This window comes from Passer montanus, unplaced genomic scaffold (assembly GCF_014805655.1).
Source record: "Passer montanus isolate IOZ18808 unplaced genomic scaffold, ASM1480565v1 scaffold233, whole genome shotgun sequence".
In the NCBI taxonomy this organism is placed as follows: Eukaryota; Metazoa; Chordata; class Aves; order Passeriformes; family Passeridae; genus Passer; species Passer montanus.
Window position 1 is genome coordinate 113,197 of NW_024366959.1, and position 16,620 is coordinate 129,816.

The 16,620-nt window shown below is 57.4% G+C and overlaps 1 protein-coding gene across 1 annotated transcript; it reads right to left on the reverse strand.

Moving 5' to 3' along the window:
- Positions 1-539: 539 nt before the first annotated feature.
- LOC120502888 (epiplakin-like) lies at positions 540-14,953 on the reverse strand. Its single transcript, XM_039710849.1, has 2 exons — positions 14,910-14,953; positions 540-10,024 (listed from the first exon to the last, which is right to left on the reverse strand). Exon 2 carries the CDS (start codon positions 9,987-9,989, stop codon positions 2,664-2,666), a length of 7,326 nt encoding a protein of 2,441 aa, XP_039566783.1. The 5' UTR covers positions 9,990-10,024; positions 14,910-14,953; the 3' UTR covers positions 540-2,663.
- Between the last annotated feature and the right edge of the window lie 1,667 nt (positions 14,954-16,620).

The following is a 16,620-nucleotide window of genomic DNA, read 5'->3' on the forward strand; positions in this document are numbered from 1 at the left end:
GAGCTGGGAAAGGGTCTGAAGAGGCTGAGGGAGCTGGGAAGGGGCTCAGCCTGGAGAAAAGGAGGCTCAGGGGGGCCCTGAGCTCTGCACAACTCCTGACAGGGGTCGGGGGGTCGGGGGGTGCCCCCAGGGAACAGGGACAGGAGGAGAGGGAACAGCCCCAGACTGTGCCTGGGAGGTTTGGGTGGGATATTGTGAAAATTCCTCCTGGAAAGGGCTGTGCAGCCCCGGCACAGCTGCCCAGGCCAGGAATGGAGTCCCCACCCCTGGAAGAGTTCAATAAGTGTGTGGCTGTGACATCTGGGGACCCAGGTTAGAAGTGGCCCTCTGGATTATTGTTTTGTGGGCTCCCAACCCCGATGGATGGGAAACGGGTGGTGATACCTTTCCTTTCTTTCTTTCTTTCTTTCTTTCTTTCTTTCTTTCTTTCTTTCTTTCTTTCTTTCTTTCTTTCTTTCTTTCTTTCTTTCTTTCTTTCTTTCTTTTCTCTCTCTCTCTTTCTTTTTCTCTCTCTTTCTCTCTCTCTTTTTCTCTTTCTCTCTTTCTCTCTTTCTTTTCCTTTCTGCGGGGGAGCAGCTGGATTCCATGGTCTCACAGAGCCCTCCCAACCCAGATGATTCCGTGGGGAGGGAGGTGGCAGTGTGGCACACAGGACAAGGTCCAGGGCTCCATAGGCAGGCAGGGCTGGCACTCCTGGCTGGCGTTTAATGTCCTGGAGGCTTCATCTCAGCACTGCCTGCTCCAGGGGCTGCCAGAGCCCAGGGAGGCTCGTGCCCTGCCTTGAGAGGGTCCCAAACTGTGTCCCAATGCAGCAGCCGTGGGGACACCACACTGGCACCGCCCTGGCACCGGCACAGTGGGATGTTACAGACACAGTCCAGGGACCCGGCACCCCCTTTTGCCTCCGTGGAAGGGAGAATCGGATTTCCACAATGAGAAAACTCCTGGGAGATGTTATTGTGGGTTTCCAGTAGCTAAAGGGGGCTGTAAGGGAGCTGGAGAAGGACTTGGGATAAAGGCCTGGAGTGACAGGACAAAGGGGAATTGTGGATATTTTCAGTTCAGTCGAAGAAAGAACAGAAACAATTTCTCCCAGGCTGAGCCTGGGAATCTTAGATGAAAGAATTCAAACAACTATTATCTCTCTTTCTGTAACCATTGTTTATAGTTATGGTTCTTTGCAGTGTGTTATTCATAGTCACCAGTAAGGTGTTTTCTACTTTGAGACCAATCCGGTCCCACTTAGCGAGTGAACTATAAAACTCACTGCTTCTTGCTAATAAAGATTGTTCTTGAGTCTTCTGATCTACCCGAAGACTGGAGTCTTTCTTTCCACCCCTGACTCCACAGAACCAGGGAATGGCTTCAAATTGGAAGAACGTAGGTGTAGGTTAGATATTAGGAGGAATTGTTTCCTGTGAGGGTGGGCAGGCCCTGGCGCAGGGTGTCCAGAGCAGCTGTGGCTGCCCCTGGATCCCTGGAAGTGTCCAAAGCCAGGCTGGACAGGGCTTGGAGCAACCTGGGACAGTGGAAGTTGTCCCTGTCGTGGCAGAGGGTCGGATGAGAAGTCCCCTTCCCACCCAAACCATTCCATGGTTCTGTGACTTCTCCCATTAATTTGTCCCCTCCTTTTCCGAGCCCCTGCAATTCTCTGGGCCCCACAGCTCCTCTACGCTTGTTTGCAGGCATTAGCTGTACAAGCTTGTGGCCAAAATCCATTTTCCAGGACATTACCAGGTTAATTAACACAAACACCCCAAGGCAGCACATTTAAGGAGGGTGAATTTCCTTCCATTAAACAGCAGTAGAATTATTCATCCCTGAACTGCACGGAAGAGTGGCTCCAGGGCTGTTCCTCTCCTGTGGCATGTGGCTGAGTCAGCTCAGGACACGGGAGGGCAAAAGGAGCAGGAGGGAGCAGAGGCTCCCCTGTGGATGGAGAGACTAAAAGTACGGCACAGCCATGTCCACTCCCAGCTGCTGTGAGGATCCATCCCCACAGAGGCTTCAAAGAGGGAGGAAAAGAAAGCGAGAGACCAAACCACTCTGGGCTGAGGCTGTTTGTACTCCAGACACCCCCAGAAAGGCAGGACAAGCTGGGGCATGGAAAGCAAACACAGATGATGTGTCCAACACCAGTGACACCCAACAAAAGCCTGGCATCCTGCCCACGCAGAAATCTGCTCTTGACACTTTCCTGGCTTGAAAACCTGAAACCTGAAAATTATCGCGCAAAGCTTCTGAGGAAAATAGCTGGCATATGCAGGAAAATACAGGCAGAGAATAAAAATACCACTCACAGCAGCACCCATAAGGAACAAAGACCTGCAGTTAAACCTGTGTGAGGAAAATGAGGATGACACACTTCACCAAAATGACCTGAGATAACCCAGGCTGACTCCTCTGTTCCTGAAAGGCGACCAAGGAAAGATGAACAATGCAATGCAACAACACTGCTCAGGGGGAGGCACTTCAAAGCTGCACCTGATGTAGGTGGGTGGTGGTAAAGAAAAGAGATGGTGAAGGAAATTCCCTCACTGGGAACATAAATGGTAAAAAAATATAGAAAAACAAAAAAAAACACCACAAGCAAAAGAATTATTCATAAAAGCAACATTCTTCCGCAAGGCACAAACAAGGAAAAAAATAAAAAGGTTTTGCAATTATTTTCTAAAAATGTTGAGGAAATAAAGCCCCGTGTCCGGGTCGGGCACGCAGCGGCGCAGCAGCTGCAGGTACGTCAGGTTCTCGTGGGTGTTGGGGTCGAAGAAGCCCTTGGTGTCGTCGCCGGGATCAGACAGGATCTGGTTCATCTCCTGGTCAAAGTAGCCACGCTTGTAGGCCACCTCCACGGGGACACGGTGGCTGTGCACGGGGTCGATGATGCCGCCGGTGGCGATCTGGGCCTCGAGCAGGCGGATGCCGTGGTCCCTGACGATCAGCTCCTTCTTCATGGCCTGGAACAGGGAGATCTTTTGTCCTGTATAGGGGTGGGTGTAGCCTGTCACAGCTCTCTCAGCGCTTAGAAGTTTGTTTTTCAGTTCACTGCCCACCAGCCCAGAGGACACAGCCTCTTCCACAGAGAGCTTCTGGTTCTTGACCGGATCAACGATGAAGCCGGTGGCTGCCTGGGCCTCCAGCAGCACCAGGGCTGTCCCTGGCCTCAGGATGCCCTTCCACATGGCCTGGTAGATGCTCATCTTCTCCTTCTTGCCTGGCTCGGTTTTGGAGGGCACCAGCACTCCAGCAATGCTTCCAGTTCCCTCAAGGTACCTCCTCACACTGTCCATTTTTGCTATTTCTTGTGCCGTCTCTTTTCCTTCTTTGAGTTTTTCTATTGTTTCCTCTGTAATTATTTGTGCACTGAGCAGTTCTGATGCCGTAATTTGCTGTCGGATTCCCTGGAACCAGACATCTCTTCTGTCCTCTTCTTTTTCCCTAATGATCTTTAGTATTGTTTCAATGATTCCTTGCACAATGTGTTGGGATTCCACTTTGTACTTTTTCACCAGTTCTTTTCTTTTCTCCTCTGTGATGTACTCGGAGCAGAGAAGCTCCCACAGTGATAACACTTGTCCCTTGTATTTTCCCACAGGCACCTGGACCTTGGTGCACATCAGGGCATTTTTGGTTTGCTCATCAATGTAGAAATAGTCGCCTTCCTTTTCCAGGACCTGCAGCAGGTACAAGCCGCTCTCCCTGTCTTTGGCACACCTCTGCAGGAGCTGGTTGTAACTGATCTTCTCGTGAGTGTTTGGATCTATAAAGCCTTTGATCCCGTGATCTGGATCCGAAAGCAGGAGGAACATGTCCTCATCCAGGTGCCCACGCTTGTAGGCCACTTCCACGGGCAGGCGGTGGCCATGCCAGGGGTCAATGATGCCACCAGTGGCGAGCTGGGCCTCGAGCAGGCGGATGCCGCGATCCCTGACAATTATCTTCTGTCTTACAGCCTGGAAGAGAGATATTTTACCTCCTGTTTGAGGATCTGTATATCCCGTCACGGCTTTCTCTGCTGACAGCAGCTGCTCGCGCAGCTCGCTTCCCACCAGCCCAGAGGACACGGCCTCGTCCACAGAGAGCTTCTGGTGGTTCCGGGGGTCAAGGAGGAAGCCGGTGGCTGCCTGTGCCTCCAGCAGCCCCAGGGCACATTGCTCTGTAAGGAGGCCTTCCTTCAGTGCCTGGTAGATGCTCATCACCTCTTTCCTCAGCGGGAGGAGAACCCCAGCGATGCACCCAGTGCCGTCCAGGTACCTTTGGATGGTGTCTCTCTCCGTGAGGCTGGCAAGTGTGAGACTGCCGTCCTGCAGCTGATCCAGAGTTTTCTTGTCAATTATCTCAGAGTTGAACAATTCTGATACCGACACCTCCCCCCGCAGTCCTTTGACCTTGAGGGCTTCTCCTCTTCGCTCTGTGTCCTCAATGATTTTTAAGATGAGGGATATCAGCTCTTCCAGCGCTAGGGTTTTGCTTTTGTACTGCATCACCAGCTCTCTCCTCTTCTGCTCTGAGATGTAGTGAGAGCAGAGGACTTCCCAGACAGAAACGGTTTGATCCTTAAACTTTCCAACTTTCACTTGAAGGGGCTTTGAGCGCAAAGCCTGTTTTGTGGACTCATCAATGTAGAAGTATTTTCCTCCCTCCTTTACAACTTGCAGCATGTACAGCCCAGTCTCCGGGTCTTGGACACATCTCTCCAGGAGCTGCATATATGTCAGGTTCTCGTGGGTGTTGGGGTCGAAGAAGCCCTTGGTGTCATCACTGGGGTCAGAGAGGATCTGGTTCATCTCCTCGTTGAAGTAACCACGCTTGTAGGCCACCTCCACAGGGACACGGTGGCTGTGCACGGGGTCGATGATGCCGCCGGTGGCGATCTGGGCCTCGAGCAGGCGGATGCCGTGGCTTTTCACAATCAGCCCTTGGTTCATGGCTTCAAACAGGGACATTGGAGCTTTGGTGTAGGGGTCAGTGTAGCCTGTCACGGCCCGCTCCGCACAGAGCAGCTTTTCAAAAATCTCCCCTCCAATCAGACCCACCTCTAATGCTTCCTCCACCGAAAACTTCTTGTTTTTCTCAGGGTCGATGATGTAGCCGGTGGCTGCCTGTGCCTCCAGCAGCACCAGGGCTGTCCCTGGCCTCAGGATGCCCTTCCACATGGCCTGGTAGATGCTCATCTTCTCATTGCTTGGCTGGATAAGGACCCCTGCTATGAAATTACTGCCCTCCAGGTACCTGCGGACAGACTCCATTTCAGTCACTTCTTTGACTGTTTTCTTCCCCTGGTTGAGCTCATCAAGGGTTTTTTTGTCTATCAGCTGGGACTGGAAGAGGTCACTGGCCGACACTCTTTTCCTCAGGCCCTTGAATGCAAATTTCTTGCCCTGTGCCTCAGTCTCTTGGATTATTGTGGTGATAACTGTTGTGATTTCCTGCAGCACTTCAGCCTTCTCATCTTTGTACTTTTGCACCAGCTCTCTTCTCTGGCTGTCTGAGAAGTATTCGGAGTTGAGGAGGTCCCAGACAGACACAGTCTGTCCTTTGAACCGCCCCACGTTGACACAAACAGTCACAGATTTCAGCACCTTCATGGTCTGTTCGTCCACGCAGAACATCGCGTTTTCTGACAGAGGGAGGAGCCACAGACCCGACTCGGCCTCACGAATGCATCGGTCCTTCAGCTGCTGGTAGGTCACGTTCTCCTTGGTGTTTGGGTCAAAAAAGGTCTTGGTGCTGTCATCCAGCTGGGAGAGGGTTTGGTTCAGGTCCTCGTCATAGAAGCCATACCTGCAGGCAGCCTGGAGCGGCAGGTGGAGGTGGTGGATGGGATCAACCACCCCTCCCGTGGCCAGCTGGGCCTCCAGCAAAGGCACGGCCTCTGCCAGGGGGATGAGCTCCTTCCTGAGTGCTTGGCAGAGGGAGATGGAGCTCCCAGTGTAGGGGTCTGTGTAGCCAGTCACAGCCCTCTCAGCCAGAAGGAGTTTCTCAGTAAGCTCCTCTCCAACAACAGCCGCTCTCACGGCGTCCCTCACGCTGAGCCTCCGGTTTGTGGCAGGGTCAGTCAGGCATCCTGTGGCTGCCTGAGCCTCGAGCAGCCTCAGAGCAGCCCCAGGGAGGAGGAGATTGTTTTTCATGGCGTCATAGAAACTCATCTTCTGTTTGGATGCCTCTATGAAGACCCCAGCAATGCTGCCTGTGCCCTTCAAATACCTCTTTACGCTCTCCATTTCAGCCACCTCTTCGGGAGTTTTTACACCCTGAGCCAGTTCTTCAAACATCTTCTCAGAAATTATGCCTGTGTCCAGCAGCCAGACCACAGGGACACTGCCCCTCAGGCCTTCCAGGGAGATCTGGGTCCTGGCTTTCATCTCCATCTCCCCCACCAGCCTGAGCACCAGAGCCACCAGCTGCTCCAGCGACAGCTCCTCTGACCGGAACCTCTCCATGAAGTCGCTCCTCTGCTCCTCAGTGAAATACCCCGAGTGCACGAGCTCCCAGAGGGAGACTCCTTTTTCCTTCACCATGGTTTCCTTGAAAATCCTTTGGATTTGCTCGTCAGTGTAGGCAGGAGCAGCTGTCTGTGCCAGAGGCAGCAAGTGGAAGCCGGAGACGTCGTCCTTCTGGCAGTGCTGGATGAGCTCGGCATAGGTCACGCTCTCCTTGCTGTCCGGGAGGCAGAAGACTCTGTGGTCATCGCTGGGCTTGGAAAGGGCCTTGCTGGTGTCCTCATCCAGGCAGCCTCGCTGCTGGGCCGACTCCAGGGGGATGTGGTGGCCACACGTTGGGTCGATGATGCCTCCTGTGGCCATCTGCACCTCCATGAGCTGCATGGCCTGTTTATCCGCGATCAGGCCCTTCTTCATCGCCTGGAAAAGGGGGATCTTCTTGCCCGTGAAAGGGTCTTTATAGCCTGTCACGGCCCCTTCCGCCTGCTGCAGCTTCTCGTGGACATCTGGCCCAATGACTCCCTCCTTGACAGCCTCATCCACGCAGAGCTTCTGGTTGTTCACAGGGTCAATAATGAAGCCCGTGGCAGCCTGGGCCTCCAGCAGAGGCAGGGCCACTCCTGGCACCACGATGTTCTGCTTCATGGCCTCATAAATGCTCATTCTCTGGTTGGATGGCTGGAGCACGATCCCCCCGATGCTGCCCGAGCCGTAGAGGTACTTCCTGACAGAGTCCATGTGCAGGACTTGTTCTGGGGTGACGGATCCCTCCAGCACCTGCTCAAACAGGGCCCTGTCGATGACACCAGTTTCCATCAGGTGATAAGCACTGACATTGCCTCTTATGGCCAGGAATTTGATGGGGGCCCATTTCTTCATTTCCTCCTCCAGCATGAGCCGGATTTGCTCCAGGCTGATCTTCCTCAGCTGGAAGTGGTTGAAAATCTCCCGGCGTCTCCCCTCGCTGAAGTACTCAGAGTTCAGCAGGTCCCACACGGAGACCTTCTCCCCCCGCAAGCGCCCAAACCTGACGGGCAGCCAGGAGCTCCTGAACACCTGCCTGGTGGCCTCGTCGATGAACTGCCTCTTCCTGCTGTTCAGAGGGAGGAGGCAGAGCCCGGTGGAGGGCTCGGTGATGCATTTCTCCTTCAGCTGCAGGTACGTCAGGTTCTCGTGGGTGTTGGGGTCGAAGAAGCCCTTGGTGTCGTCACTGGGGTCGGAGAGGATTAAATTCATCTTCTTGTCGAAGTAGCCACGCTTGTAGGCCACCTCCACAGGGATGCGGTGGCTGTTGACAGGATCGATGATGCCACCGGTGGCGATCTGGGCCTCGAGCAGGCGGATGCCGTGGTCCCTGACTATCAGCTCCTTCTGCATGGCCTGGAAGAGGGAGATCTTATCCCCTGAGTAAGGATCTCGGTAGCCAGTGACAGATTTCTCTGCAGCCAGCAGCTTGTCGTAAACATCCGGGCCGATGACGTTTGCCCGTAAAGCCTCATCCACAGAGTACCTCTTGTTGGCAGCTGGGTCGATGACAAACCCCGTGGCTGCCTGTGCCTCCAGGAGAATCAGAGACGTTCCCGGCCTGAGGAGTCCCTTCCGCTTTGCCTGGTAGATGCTGATCTTCTCCTGGGAGTCAGGGAGCAGCAGCCCTCCGATGCTTCCCGTGCCCTGCAGGTACTTCCTGACGGTGTCCATGCTGACCACTTCTTTGGCCGATGTTTCTCCCTCCTTGAGTTTCTTGAACAAGTCCTTGTTGATAATTTCTGAGCTCAGGAGCTGGTCAGCCGTCACCTGCTCCCTGAGGCCCTTGAAGGTGACATTAGCAGTGGCAGCCTTTTCCTCAACGGCGGCTCTGATGGCCTCTCCCAGTCCTTGCAGGGAGAGCGTTCCTGCCAGGAACTGCTGGGCCAGCACAGCTCTTTGCTCACCCTGCATGTAGTCAGAGAAGAGCAGTTTCCACAGGGACACCGACTTGCCCTTGAATTTCCCCACAGCAACAGGCACCTCTGTGTTTTCCAGAGCTGTCTGGGTCCTGTGGTCGAAGAAGCCGAGTGTCCCCTGGGAGCCTTCGCTGCCGTCCCCAGCGAGCGGCAGCAGCAGGAGCCCCGTGCTGGGGTCGGTGAGGCAGCGCTGGAGCAGCTCTGCGTAGCTCAGCTTCTCCTTGGAGCCAGGGTCGAAGAACCCCTTCGTGTCCTCGGGGGGGCTGGACAGGAGCTGCCTGGTGGCCTCGTCCAGGTAGCCCCACTCGCAGGCTGTCTCCATGGGGACACGGAGGTGCCTGCCCGGGGCGATGACACCCCCCGTGGCCAGCTGAGCCTCCAGAAGGCAAAGGCCATGATCCCTGGGGACAAAGCCCTTCCTGATGGCTTGGAACAGGGAGAGCATTTCTCCGGTGGAGGGGTCCCTGTATCCAGTGATGGCTTTCTCAGCTGAAGACAGCTTCTCATAAAGCTCTGGGCCAATGAGACCAACCCTGACAGCCTCATCCACGGAGTAGCTTTTGTTCTTTAGGGGGTCTGTCAGGCTGCCGGTGGAGGCCTGGACTTGCAGGAGCATGAGAGCAGCACCAGGGACCAGGAGATGCTCCCTCAGTGCCTGGTAAAGGCTTTTCTGCTCCCCGGAAGGCAGGACAACGCCAGCCACGCTCCTCGTCCCACGCAGGAAGTGCTGAACAATGTCGTTCTCCGCCACGTCCTGGGCAGAGATGCTTCCCTCCTCGAGGCCTCGGAACACATCAAGGCTGATGATGCCAGAGTCCATCAGGTGCCTGCTGCTCACCCTCCCTCCCAGCCCCGGGAATGTGATTTGCAGCGGCAAGAGGAGGAAGCCTGAGGCTGGATCCACAACGCACCTCTTCCTCAGCTCCGAGTAAGTGACCTTCTCCGTGGTGCTGGGGTCAAGGAACACCTTGCTGTCCTCATTGCTGGGGTCAGAGACGAGCTGGCTCATCTCTTCATCCAAACATCCCCTCTCACAGGCCACACCTGCCGGGAGCCGGTCGCCGGTGGCCGGGTCGATGACGCCTCCCGTCGCCATCTGGGCTTGGAGCAGGCGAATGCCCTGCTCCCTCCCCACCAGCTCCTTCTGGATGGCCTGGTAGAGGCAGATTTTCTCTTCTGTGTAGGGGTCCACGAAGCCAGTAGCAGCTCTGTCAGCCGAGAGCAGCCGCTCCTTCAGCTCCAGCCCCACCAGCCCCATCCGCACGGCTTCTGCCACGGGGACACGGCGGCGGCTCAGCGGGTCGGAGATGGAGCCCGTGGCTGCCTGCGCCTCGAGGAGGGAGAGGGCCGAATCCAGGCTCAGCAGGTGCTCTCTGGTGGCCTCATAAAAGCTCATTATCCTCTTTGAAGCCTCTACGTAGACGCCTGCAATGCTGCCAGCTGTCTCCGAGGGCTCCCCGGGAGCATCCGGCCCCGCATCCCTGCCAGCTGCTTTTTGCTGTTTGCACGGCATCACGTCCTGGCACAAGTGGTTTGTCCCTGACACGTCTGCCCCGGGAGAGCTGGGAACAGCCTGGCCATTCACTGCTGGCTTGCTCTCCATCCTCCTGCTGCACGCCTTCCAAAACTCGCAGGAATCTGCAGAGAGAGGGGAGAGAGGGAAAGCTCAGTGAGAAATCAGCTTCTTCATGGTTTGCGTGTTAAATACAGGGAAATCAGAAGCATAAATATCCTCAGGCAGGAGGAAGTGACAGCCAAAGGCTGAACATGCCCAAACTTGGTGTGCCATCCTGAGGGATCTGGCCAAACTCAAGCAGTCTGTAGGTGAGAAGCTCCACATGCCCTGGCCACACAAAACCCCTGAGCTGACCCCCCAGCAGGAAAGGAGGGGGGGATTCTGCCCCTGTGCCGAGGTGAGAGCCCACCTGCAGAGCTGCCCCAGCCCTGGGGACAGAGCAGCAGCACCCGGAGCTGCTGCAGAGCGCCCAGAGGAGTCCCTGGAGCTGCTCCAGGGCTGGAGCCAGGCTGGGAGAGCTGGGGTGCTCACCTGGAGAGGAGAAGGCTCCAGGGAGAGCTCAGAGCCCTTCCAGAGCCTAAAGAGGCCCCGGGAGAGCTGGGAAGGACGTGTGACAAGGGGCTGGAGTGACAGGCAAGGGCAAATGGCTCCCTAGGGCAGGGATGGATGGGATTTTGGGAAGAAATCCTTCCCTGTGAGGGTGGGGACACCCTGGCAGAGGGTGCACCCTGGCAGAGGGTGCCCAGAGAAGCCATGGCTGCCCCATCCCTGGAAGTTTTCCAGGCGAGGCTGGATGGGCCTGGAGCAGCCTGGGACAGTGGAAGGTGTCCCTGCTCATGTCACAGGGTGGGACTGGATGGGCTTTGAGGTCGCTCTCCACCCAATCCCTTCCATGGTTCTGTGACTCTGGGGGTGCTGGCAGCTCCATGTGCTCCCACACGGCTGCTGCACGAACCCCCCCCGTCCTTCCACTGTCCCCGCTTCTCACCCTGCCCAGGAAGGCAGAGGCTCCATCTCAGTGGGCAGTGGCCACCAGGCCACCTCCAGGGCTACCTCAGGGTGAGGTTCACCTCATCCAAACCTGCCCTCCCTGCTGGCAAAGCCGTGGCATGCCCTTGTGCCAGAGACTGGAACAGCTCCTGCCTCAAACGCTGCCGTGAAATCCTGCTCTGGAAGCCCACCCCTCCCCGAGGAATGCCCGACTGGAACTTTGGACTGAAAGCGAAGCTGCTGAGATTAGATAGAGGGAAACACATTCCTCAGGGGAGAGGTAAACAAGTAAACAAGGGAAAGAATGCGAGCCAAGCCCAGAGCCGAGCTGAGGATCGTGTCTGGCTCGCTCTGGGGCGGGTGGGGCCGCAGCCCACGGAGCCCTTGGCTCGGAGCAGGTTTGCACAGATTCCCCCCGGCCCGGCCGGGGGCAGGAGGTCTCGGTGTGGTGTCACCTGTGCTCGGGGCAGTGAGCCCAGAGGCAGCTGAGGGGGGCCTCCATCCATCCAAGACCCCCGAAGTGTCCCCCCAGAGTCACTCCTGAAGCCTTGCACCACAGTGACACACCCGGAGTGTGTTGTAAGAGACGATGGCACTCCCCAGGGGGGTTCCTGCCTGGCATGAGTGTATTAACCCAGCCGTGCTTTCCAGGGGGACCTTCCCCACCGAGAGCAGCTGGAGAGGGGATCAGCACAGCAACGCTGGGGTCCACGGATAGTGATTTTTTAAAATTCTATATTTTATTATATATTTTATTTATTTTTCTTTATTCTAGATTTTCTTTCTTTTTCTTGATTCTGCATTTTATTCTATATTTTCTTTAATCTAGATTTTATTCTATATTTTCTTTATTCTGTATTTTATTCTATATTTTCTTTCTTTTTCTTTATCCTATATTTTATTCTATATTTTCTTTCTTCTATATTTTCTTTCTTTTTCTTTCTTCTATATTGTATTTCTTTTTCTTTCTTCTATATTTTATTCTATATTTTCTTTATTTTTCTTTATCCTATATTTTATTCTATATTTTCTTTCTTCTATATTTTCTTTCTTTTTCTTTCTTCTATATTGTATTTCTTTTTCTTTCTTCTATATTTTATTCTATATTTTCTTTATTTTTCTTTATCCTATATTTTATTCTATATTTTCTTTCTTCTATATTTTCTTTCTTTTTCTTTCTTCTATATTGTATTTCTTTTTCTTTCTTCTATATTTTATTCTATATTTTCTTTATTTTTCTTTATTCTATATTTTATTTCTTTTTCTTTCTTCTGTATTTTAATCTATATTTTATTTCTTTTTCTTTCTTCTATATTTTATTTCTTTTCTTTATCCTATATTTTCTTTATTTTTCTTTATCCTATATTTTATTCCCGGTGCTGTGCCCACCTGTCCTGGGTTGACTATATGATGCTTTTATCCCCAATCATCTTGTTCTGTTTATACCGAATAATAAGTTTTACACCTTTAAGACTCTCTTCCAGACAGTGAAGAGAGTTCTGAGTTTGCCATCTCCTTTTGGAGCAGTGAGAAGTTTTATTGTTTAATATTGTTTGGGTTCTATTGTTTAATAAACAGGTTTCTTTCCACTTTTTCTCCAAGGAGATATTTCCTCCCGAACCGGTTGGAGGGGGGAGAGGCAATTGAATCTGCTTTTGTAGAGAAGCCCCTTTGGGGGTTATCTCCCAAACTTGCCCTAAACCAGGACACCACCCCAGGAGCCGGGTTCGTCCCCAGTGTCCCTAAAGCTCCCTGGGCCACCCCAGCAGCTTTTCCTTGCGCGGGCTCCTGTGTGCCAGCCGCGCTCTGGGCTCGCTGCCCGGCGCGGGGAGGTCCCGACAGGAGCCGGCTCCCTCCGCCCGCTGATGTCAGCGCGGCTCGGACCTGCCCAGGCAATGTGTTTGTATTCCCAGCATCGCGATCGAGCCAGCAGCCGAGGCCCCGGGAAGGACCGGAGAGGGCAGGGGGACTCGGGGGTCTCTGCCTGGGGGCCAGCGGGGCCCCGCGGGGCAGGGCGAGGGGTCCAGCCGGGACTCCGAGTTGTTCTGCCCCGGCAGCCAGGAGCTTCCCCGGTTCGCAGGGGGCTGCCCACGCGGGGATGCCGGTGCCAGGCTCATGCAAAACACCCGCGGGGCTGGCAGCACCTGCCACCGGCTCCGCTCCCGCAGCCCGCTCCTGGCAGAGCCAAGCCGGGCTGGATGGCACCGGCTTGGAAGGAACCGCGCTCAGCCCTGCCGTGACACCCGCGCCAGTGTGGCTCCGGTGTCTGCAGAGCCCCAGGCAGGTCCCTGCGTGTTGCGGAGCTGAGGGGGCCGCGGACACCCGCGCCGGTGCGGCTCCAGCGTCCCGACAGCCCCAGGCAGGTCCCCACACGCTTCCAGCGCCAAACGTGCCACCGGCACCGCAGTGCAGATGGAATGTGGGCACTGCCAGCCGTGCCTGTGGGAGCCTGCCAGCCTGGGGGAGCAAAGGGTCGCGGTGCTGCCCCTCCCCGGGCAGGGGGAGGCGGTGGGCGAGGGGCAGGGGAAGGGCTCCGCTCCCTTCCGTCAGAAGGCGTCAGCCCCATCGGAAACTTTGAGTAACCGGCTCCGCCGACGAAGGCAGGGAGATTCCTGGCGGAGGTGTTGGCACCTGCCAGCCTCCCTGGGGCCACGGTCTCTCCCCTGGCAGCCGCTGCTCCACGGCTTTGGCTCCCGGCTGCGTCAGGGACGGTGCTGGCACCGCGGTGAGCACCCAGGGGAGCCCCCGCGCACCCACCGCCACCCACGGGAGCCCCGCGGGACAATCCGCACCTCTGCGCCCGGAGAGCGGCACCGGCTGGGGAGGGGCGGCTGCCGGGGCCCCTGGGGAGGGAGAGGGAGCAGGGACAGGTTTTTCTGACAGAGTGCGGGACTCGGTGTCGGGGGAGGGCGGCGGAGGAGTCGCTTGCTGGGGCAGGGACTGCAGAGCGCTGGGAGAGGCTGGGGCTGGGAGCCTGGCGGGGCCGGGGAGCGCCTGCAGGGTGGTGTCCCGTGGGGGTGTTTCGGGGGAGGGAGAGCAGCAGGGAATTTTCTGGGGCAGTGAAGGAGGGTGATGGGAACAGGGAGGGCAGCGCTTTGGGGGCAGCTCAGCACCCCTTCCCAGGCCAGGTCTGCAGCTCCGGGGTCCTGCCCGGTGCCCGAAGGGGGCTGCTGTAGGATGAACTCGCACCTCAGGACAGCCCCACCGCACCACAGACCTACCCCAGGGTACCGTGGGAGGGGGCTGCCAGTCCTCCGCCTGCCCTGTCCTACCACCGGCCCCCTCCTCAGCGCCATCGGAGCCTCGAGGCTCCCCAGGGCCCTGCTGGGCATTTCCCGACTGCTGGCCCCTCTCACGGGGCTGCTGGAGCTCTCGGTGGGGCACAGCTGGCACTGCCCATGGCTGAGCCCCCGAGCCCAGAGTGTCCATGCCCTGAAGCCTGGCTTTGGCTCTTGGCTGTTCCCTTCTCCTCCAGGCTGGTTTCACTTGGAAATCCCTGCTGGCTCCTCCAGCCCCGGCCCTTTGTGGCCCCACTGTGACCCAGGAGCCCCAAAGGAGCCCCGAACCAGGCAGAGCTGGCCCTGCCCCGCTCCCCACACCGAGGGGACGTGGTGAGGGGTGGGATGGGCAGTTCTGGTGAGGTGAGGAGGGGACAGTCCGTGCCAGAACCTCTCCCACCCAGGGAGGATCAGCAGGAAGGACACCGTGACCCCCAGCCTGAGCACTCTGGGCTGCAGGACCATCTCTTTTTTCCCCGGAGCCATCCTGTCCGGGCAGCCATCTCCTCCTGCCCTGCTCCTGGGACCTGCTGGGACCGCCATCCTCCCGCTGTGCCCCAGGCAGTGCCCACGGTGCCACAGCCCCGTGCGGCCGCTGCCCTGCCGCCGTCGCACCCCGGCACCGGGAGCGCTGCCGCATTCCTGCCATTCCGGGGATCGCCAGAGCGCCTCCGTGCCCTGCAGCCCCCGGCGCGGCCCGCAGCGCCCAGCCAGGGCCCTCCCCGCCCGCATCTCCTACCTGCGCACGGCGCTCACACCACGGGCTCCCCTGGCAGGTGCCCGGCGCTCCACCGCTGCTTCCTGCCCGGGACCAGAGCACGTTTAAAACCTGGCCCTTCCCCGCCCCTGGGGATGACACACCGGCCCAGCCCTTGCAGAAACTCGCGGGCCAGCCCTCCCCACGGCTCCCGCTGGGAGCTGGGGTCCCTCCTTGCGGGGGTTCACCTGTCCCAAACGCCCGTGGTGCAGGAGGTGGCCCCGTCCCGGTGGGCTGTGCCCTCCACAGAGGAGGGGAGAGTGAAGGGCAGAGACCTTCCAGCCCAGGGCCAGCTCTGCCTTCATCCCCAGCAGCTCCTCATCCTTCTCTCCATCACCCCCCAAACCCTCCCTGCTGCCAGCAGTGCCCCTGTGTGTCATTGCAGTGGCTGCAGGTGCAGGGCTGACAGAACCCCAGTGTAGGCCTACCCCTGGCACCACCTGGGGTAGAGAAGGGGACCCTTCCCTGCTCCCCCCAGTCTTGCCCACACCCCTGGATGTGCATAAAGCCTGAATTGCCCAAAACATGCCCAAACCATCCTGTTGCTGCTTGAGTCACCCAAAACGTCCCTGCCCTGCCTCCATCAGCAGCTCCACACCCTCTCTCCAGACCCTGCAGCCAGCCCCACCACCCTCTCCTGCTGCCCCCTGAGCACCCTGAGCGCTCTCCCCTGTGCCACAGCTGCTCGGTGGGCCCTGTAAGAGCAGCGGGCACCACACGGGGCAGAGAGGCCTTGGGGCCCCTGGGGCAGGGGGTCGAGCCACAGCCTCCTTGGCTGCCACCCTGCAGGGCGAGGTGCTGCGGGGAGGATGCGGCGCTTGGGCAAGATGTTTATGGGGCGTGGGAGTGTGTTGTCTGGAGAGGTGCCGGTATCCAGGCACGGGCTGGCTGGCTGAGCCCACGGGCACGGGCCAGCGGGCACAGAGCCCTGGTGCCTGCCGTGGGTGCGGGCAGTCCTGGTGCGCCCAGGTGGAGAGCAATTCCTGTTGGAATGGCACTGAACACCTGGGCAGGGTGCTCCCCCTGTGCCTGCTGCTTGGGCAGTGCCATGCTGGTGGTCCAGAAGGGCAGAGGAACCTGGGCAGGGTCACCTGGAGCTGCAGATCTGAGAGAGGCACTGGCTGGCACAGTACCCTGGGCTCGTGGGGCGATGTCCGAGCAGGGGCAGCCCCAGTGGGGACAGTGAGAGGGCCAGGGGCTGCACCCTCCCTGGCAGGGGGGTGGCTGCAGTGCCCATCCCTGCTCCTGCAGGGATGCAGCTGTGTCCCAGAAACCGGCACAAGTTTCTGACAGCTGCCCGGGCGTGGTGGAGGCGTCGCTCACGGGAGCCGCTGAGAGCCTTAATCCATGGGCAAACAGGGATGAGCGCTCGGCGCCAGCCCCACACAGCTTCCTGCTGCGTCTCAGCAGCTGCCCTGGGGCCCTGTGACCCATGTTGGACGTTCAGACAGCCCCGGGCTGCAGTGGCACCAGGCATGGACATGGTGGCCACTGGCCGGGCGGATGGGCACGGCCGATGGGGGGCACAGGAGGGCTGCAGGGACAGGCAGGAGGGGATCTCAGGTCCCTGTCGGGGCATACAGCTGTGCACACAGGACCCAGCGCATTGTGCTGGGCTGTGCTGGGTTTTTCTGGGCCATGCTGGATTGTTCTGGGCCATGCTGGGTTGTTCTGGTCTGTGCTGGGTTGTTCT

What these genes read in the sequence shown, in the direction of transcription:
- LOC120502888 (XM_039710849.1), bottom strand. Translation starts at nt 9,989, where the DNA reads ATGGAGAGCAAGCCAGCAGTGAATGGCCAGGCTGTTCCCAGCTCTCCC.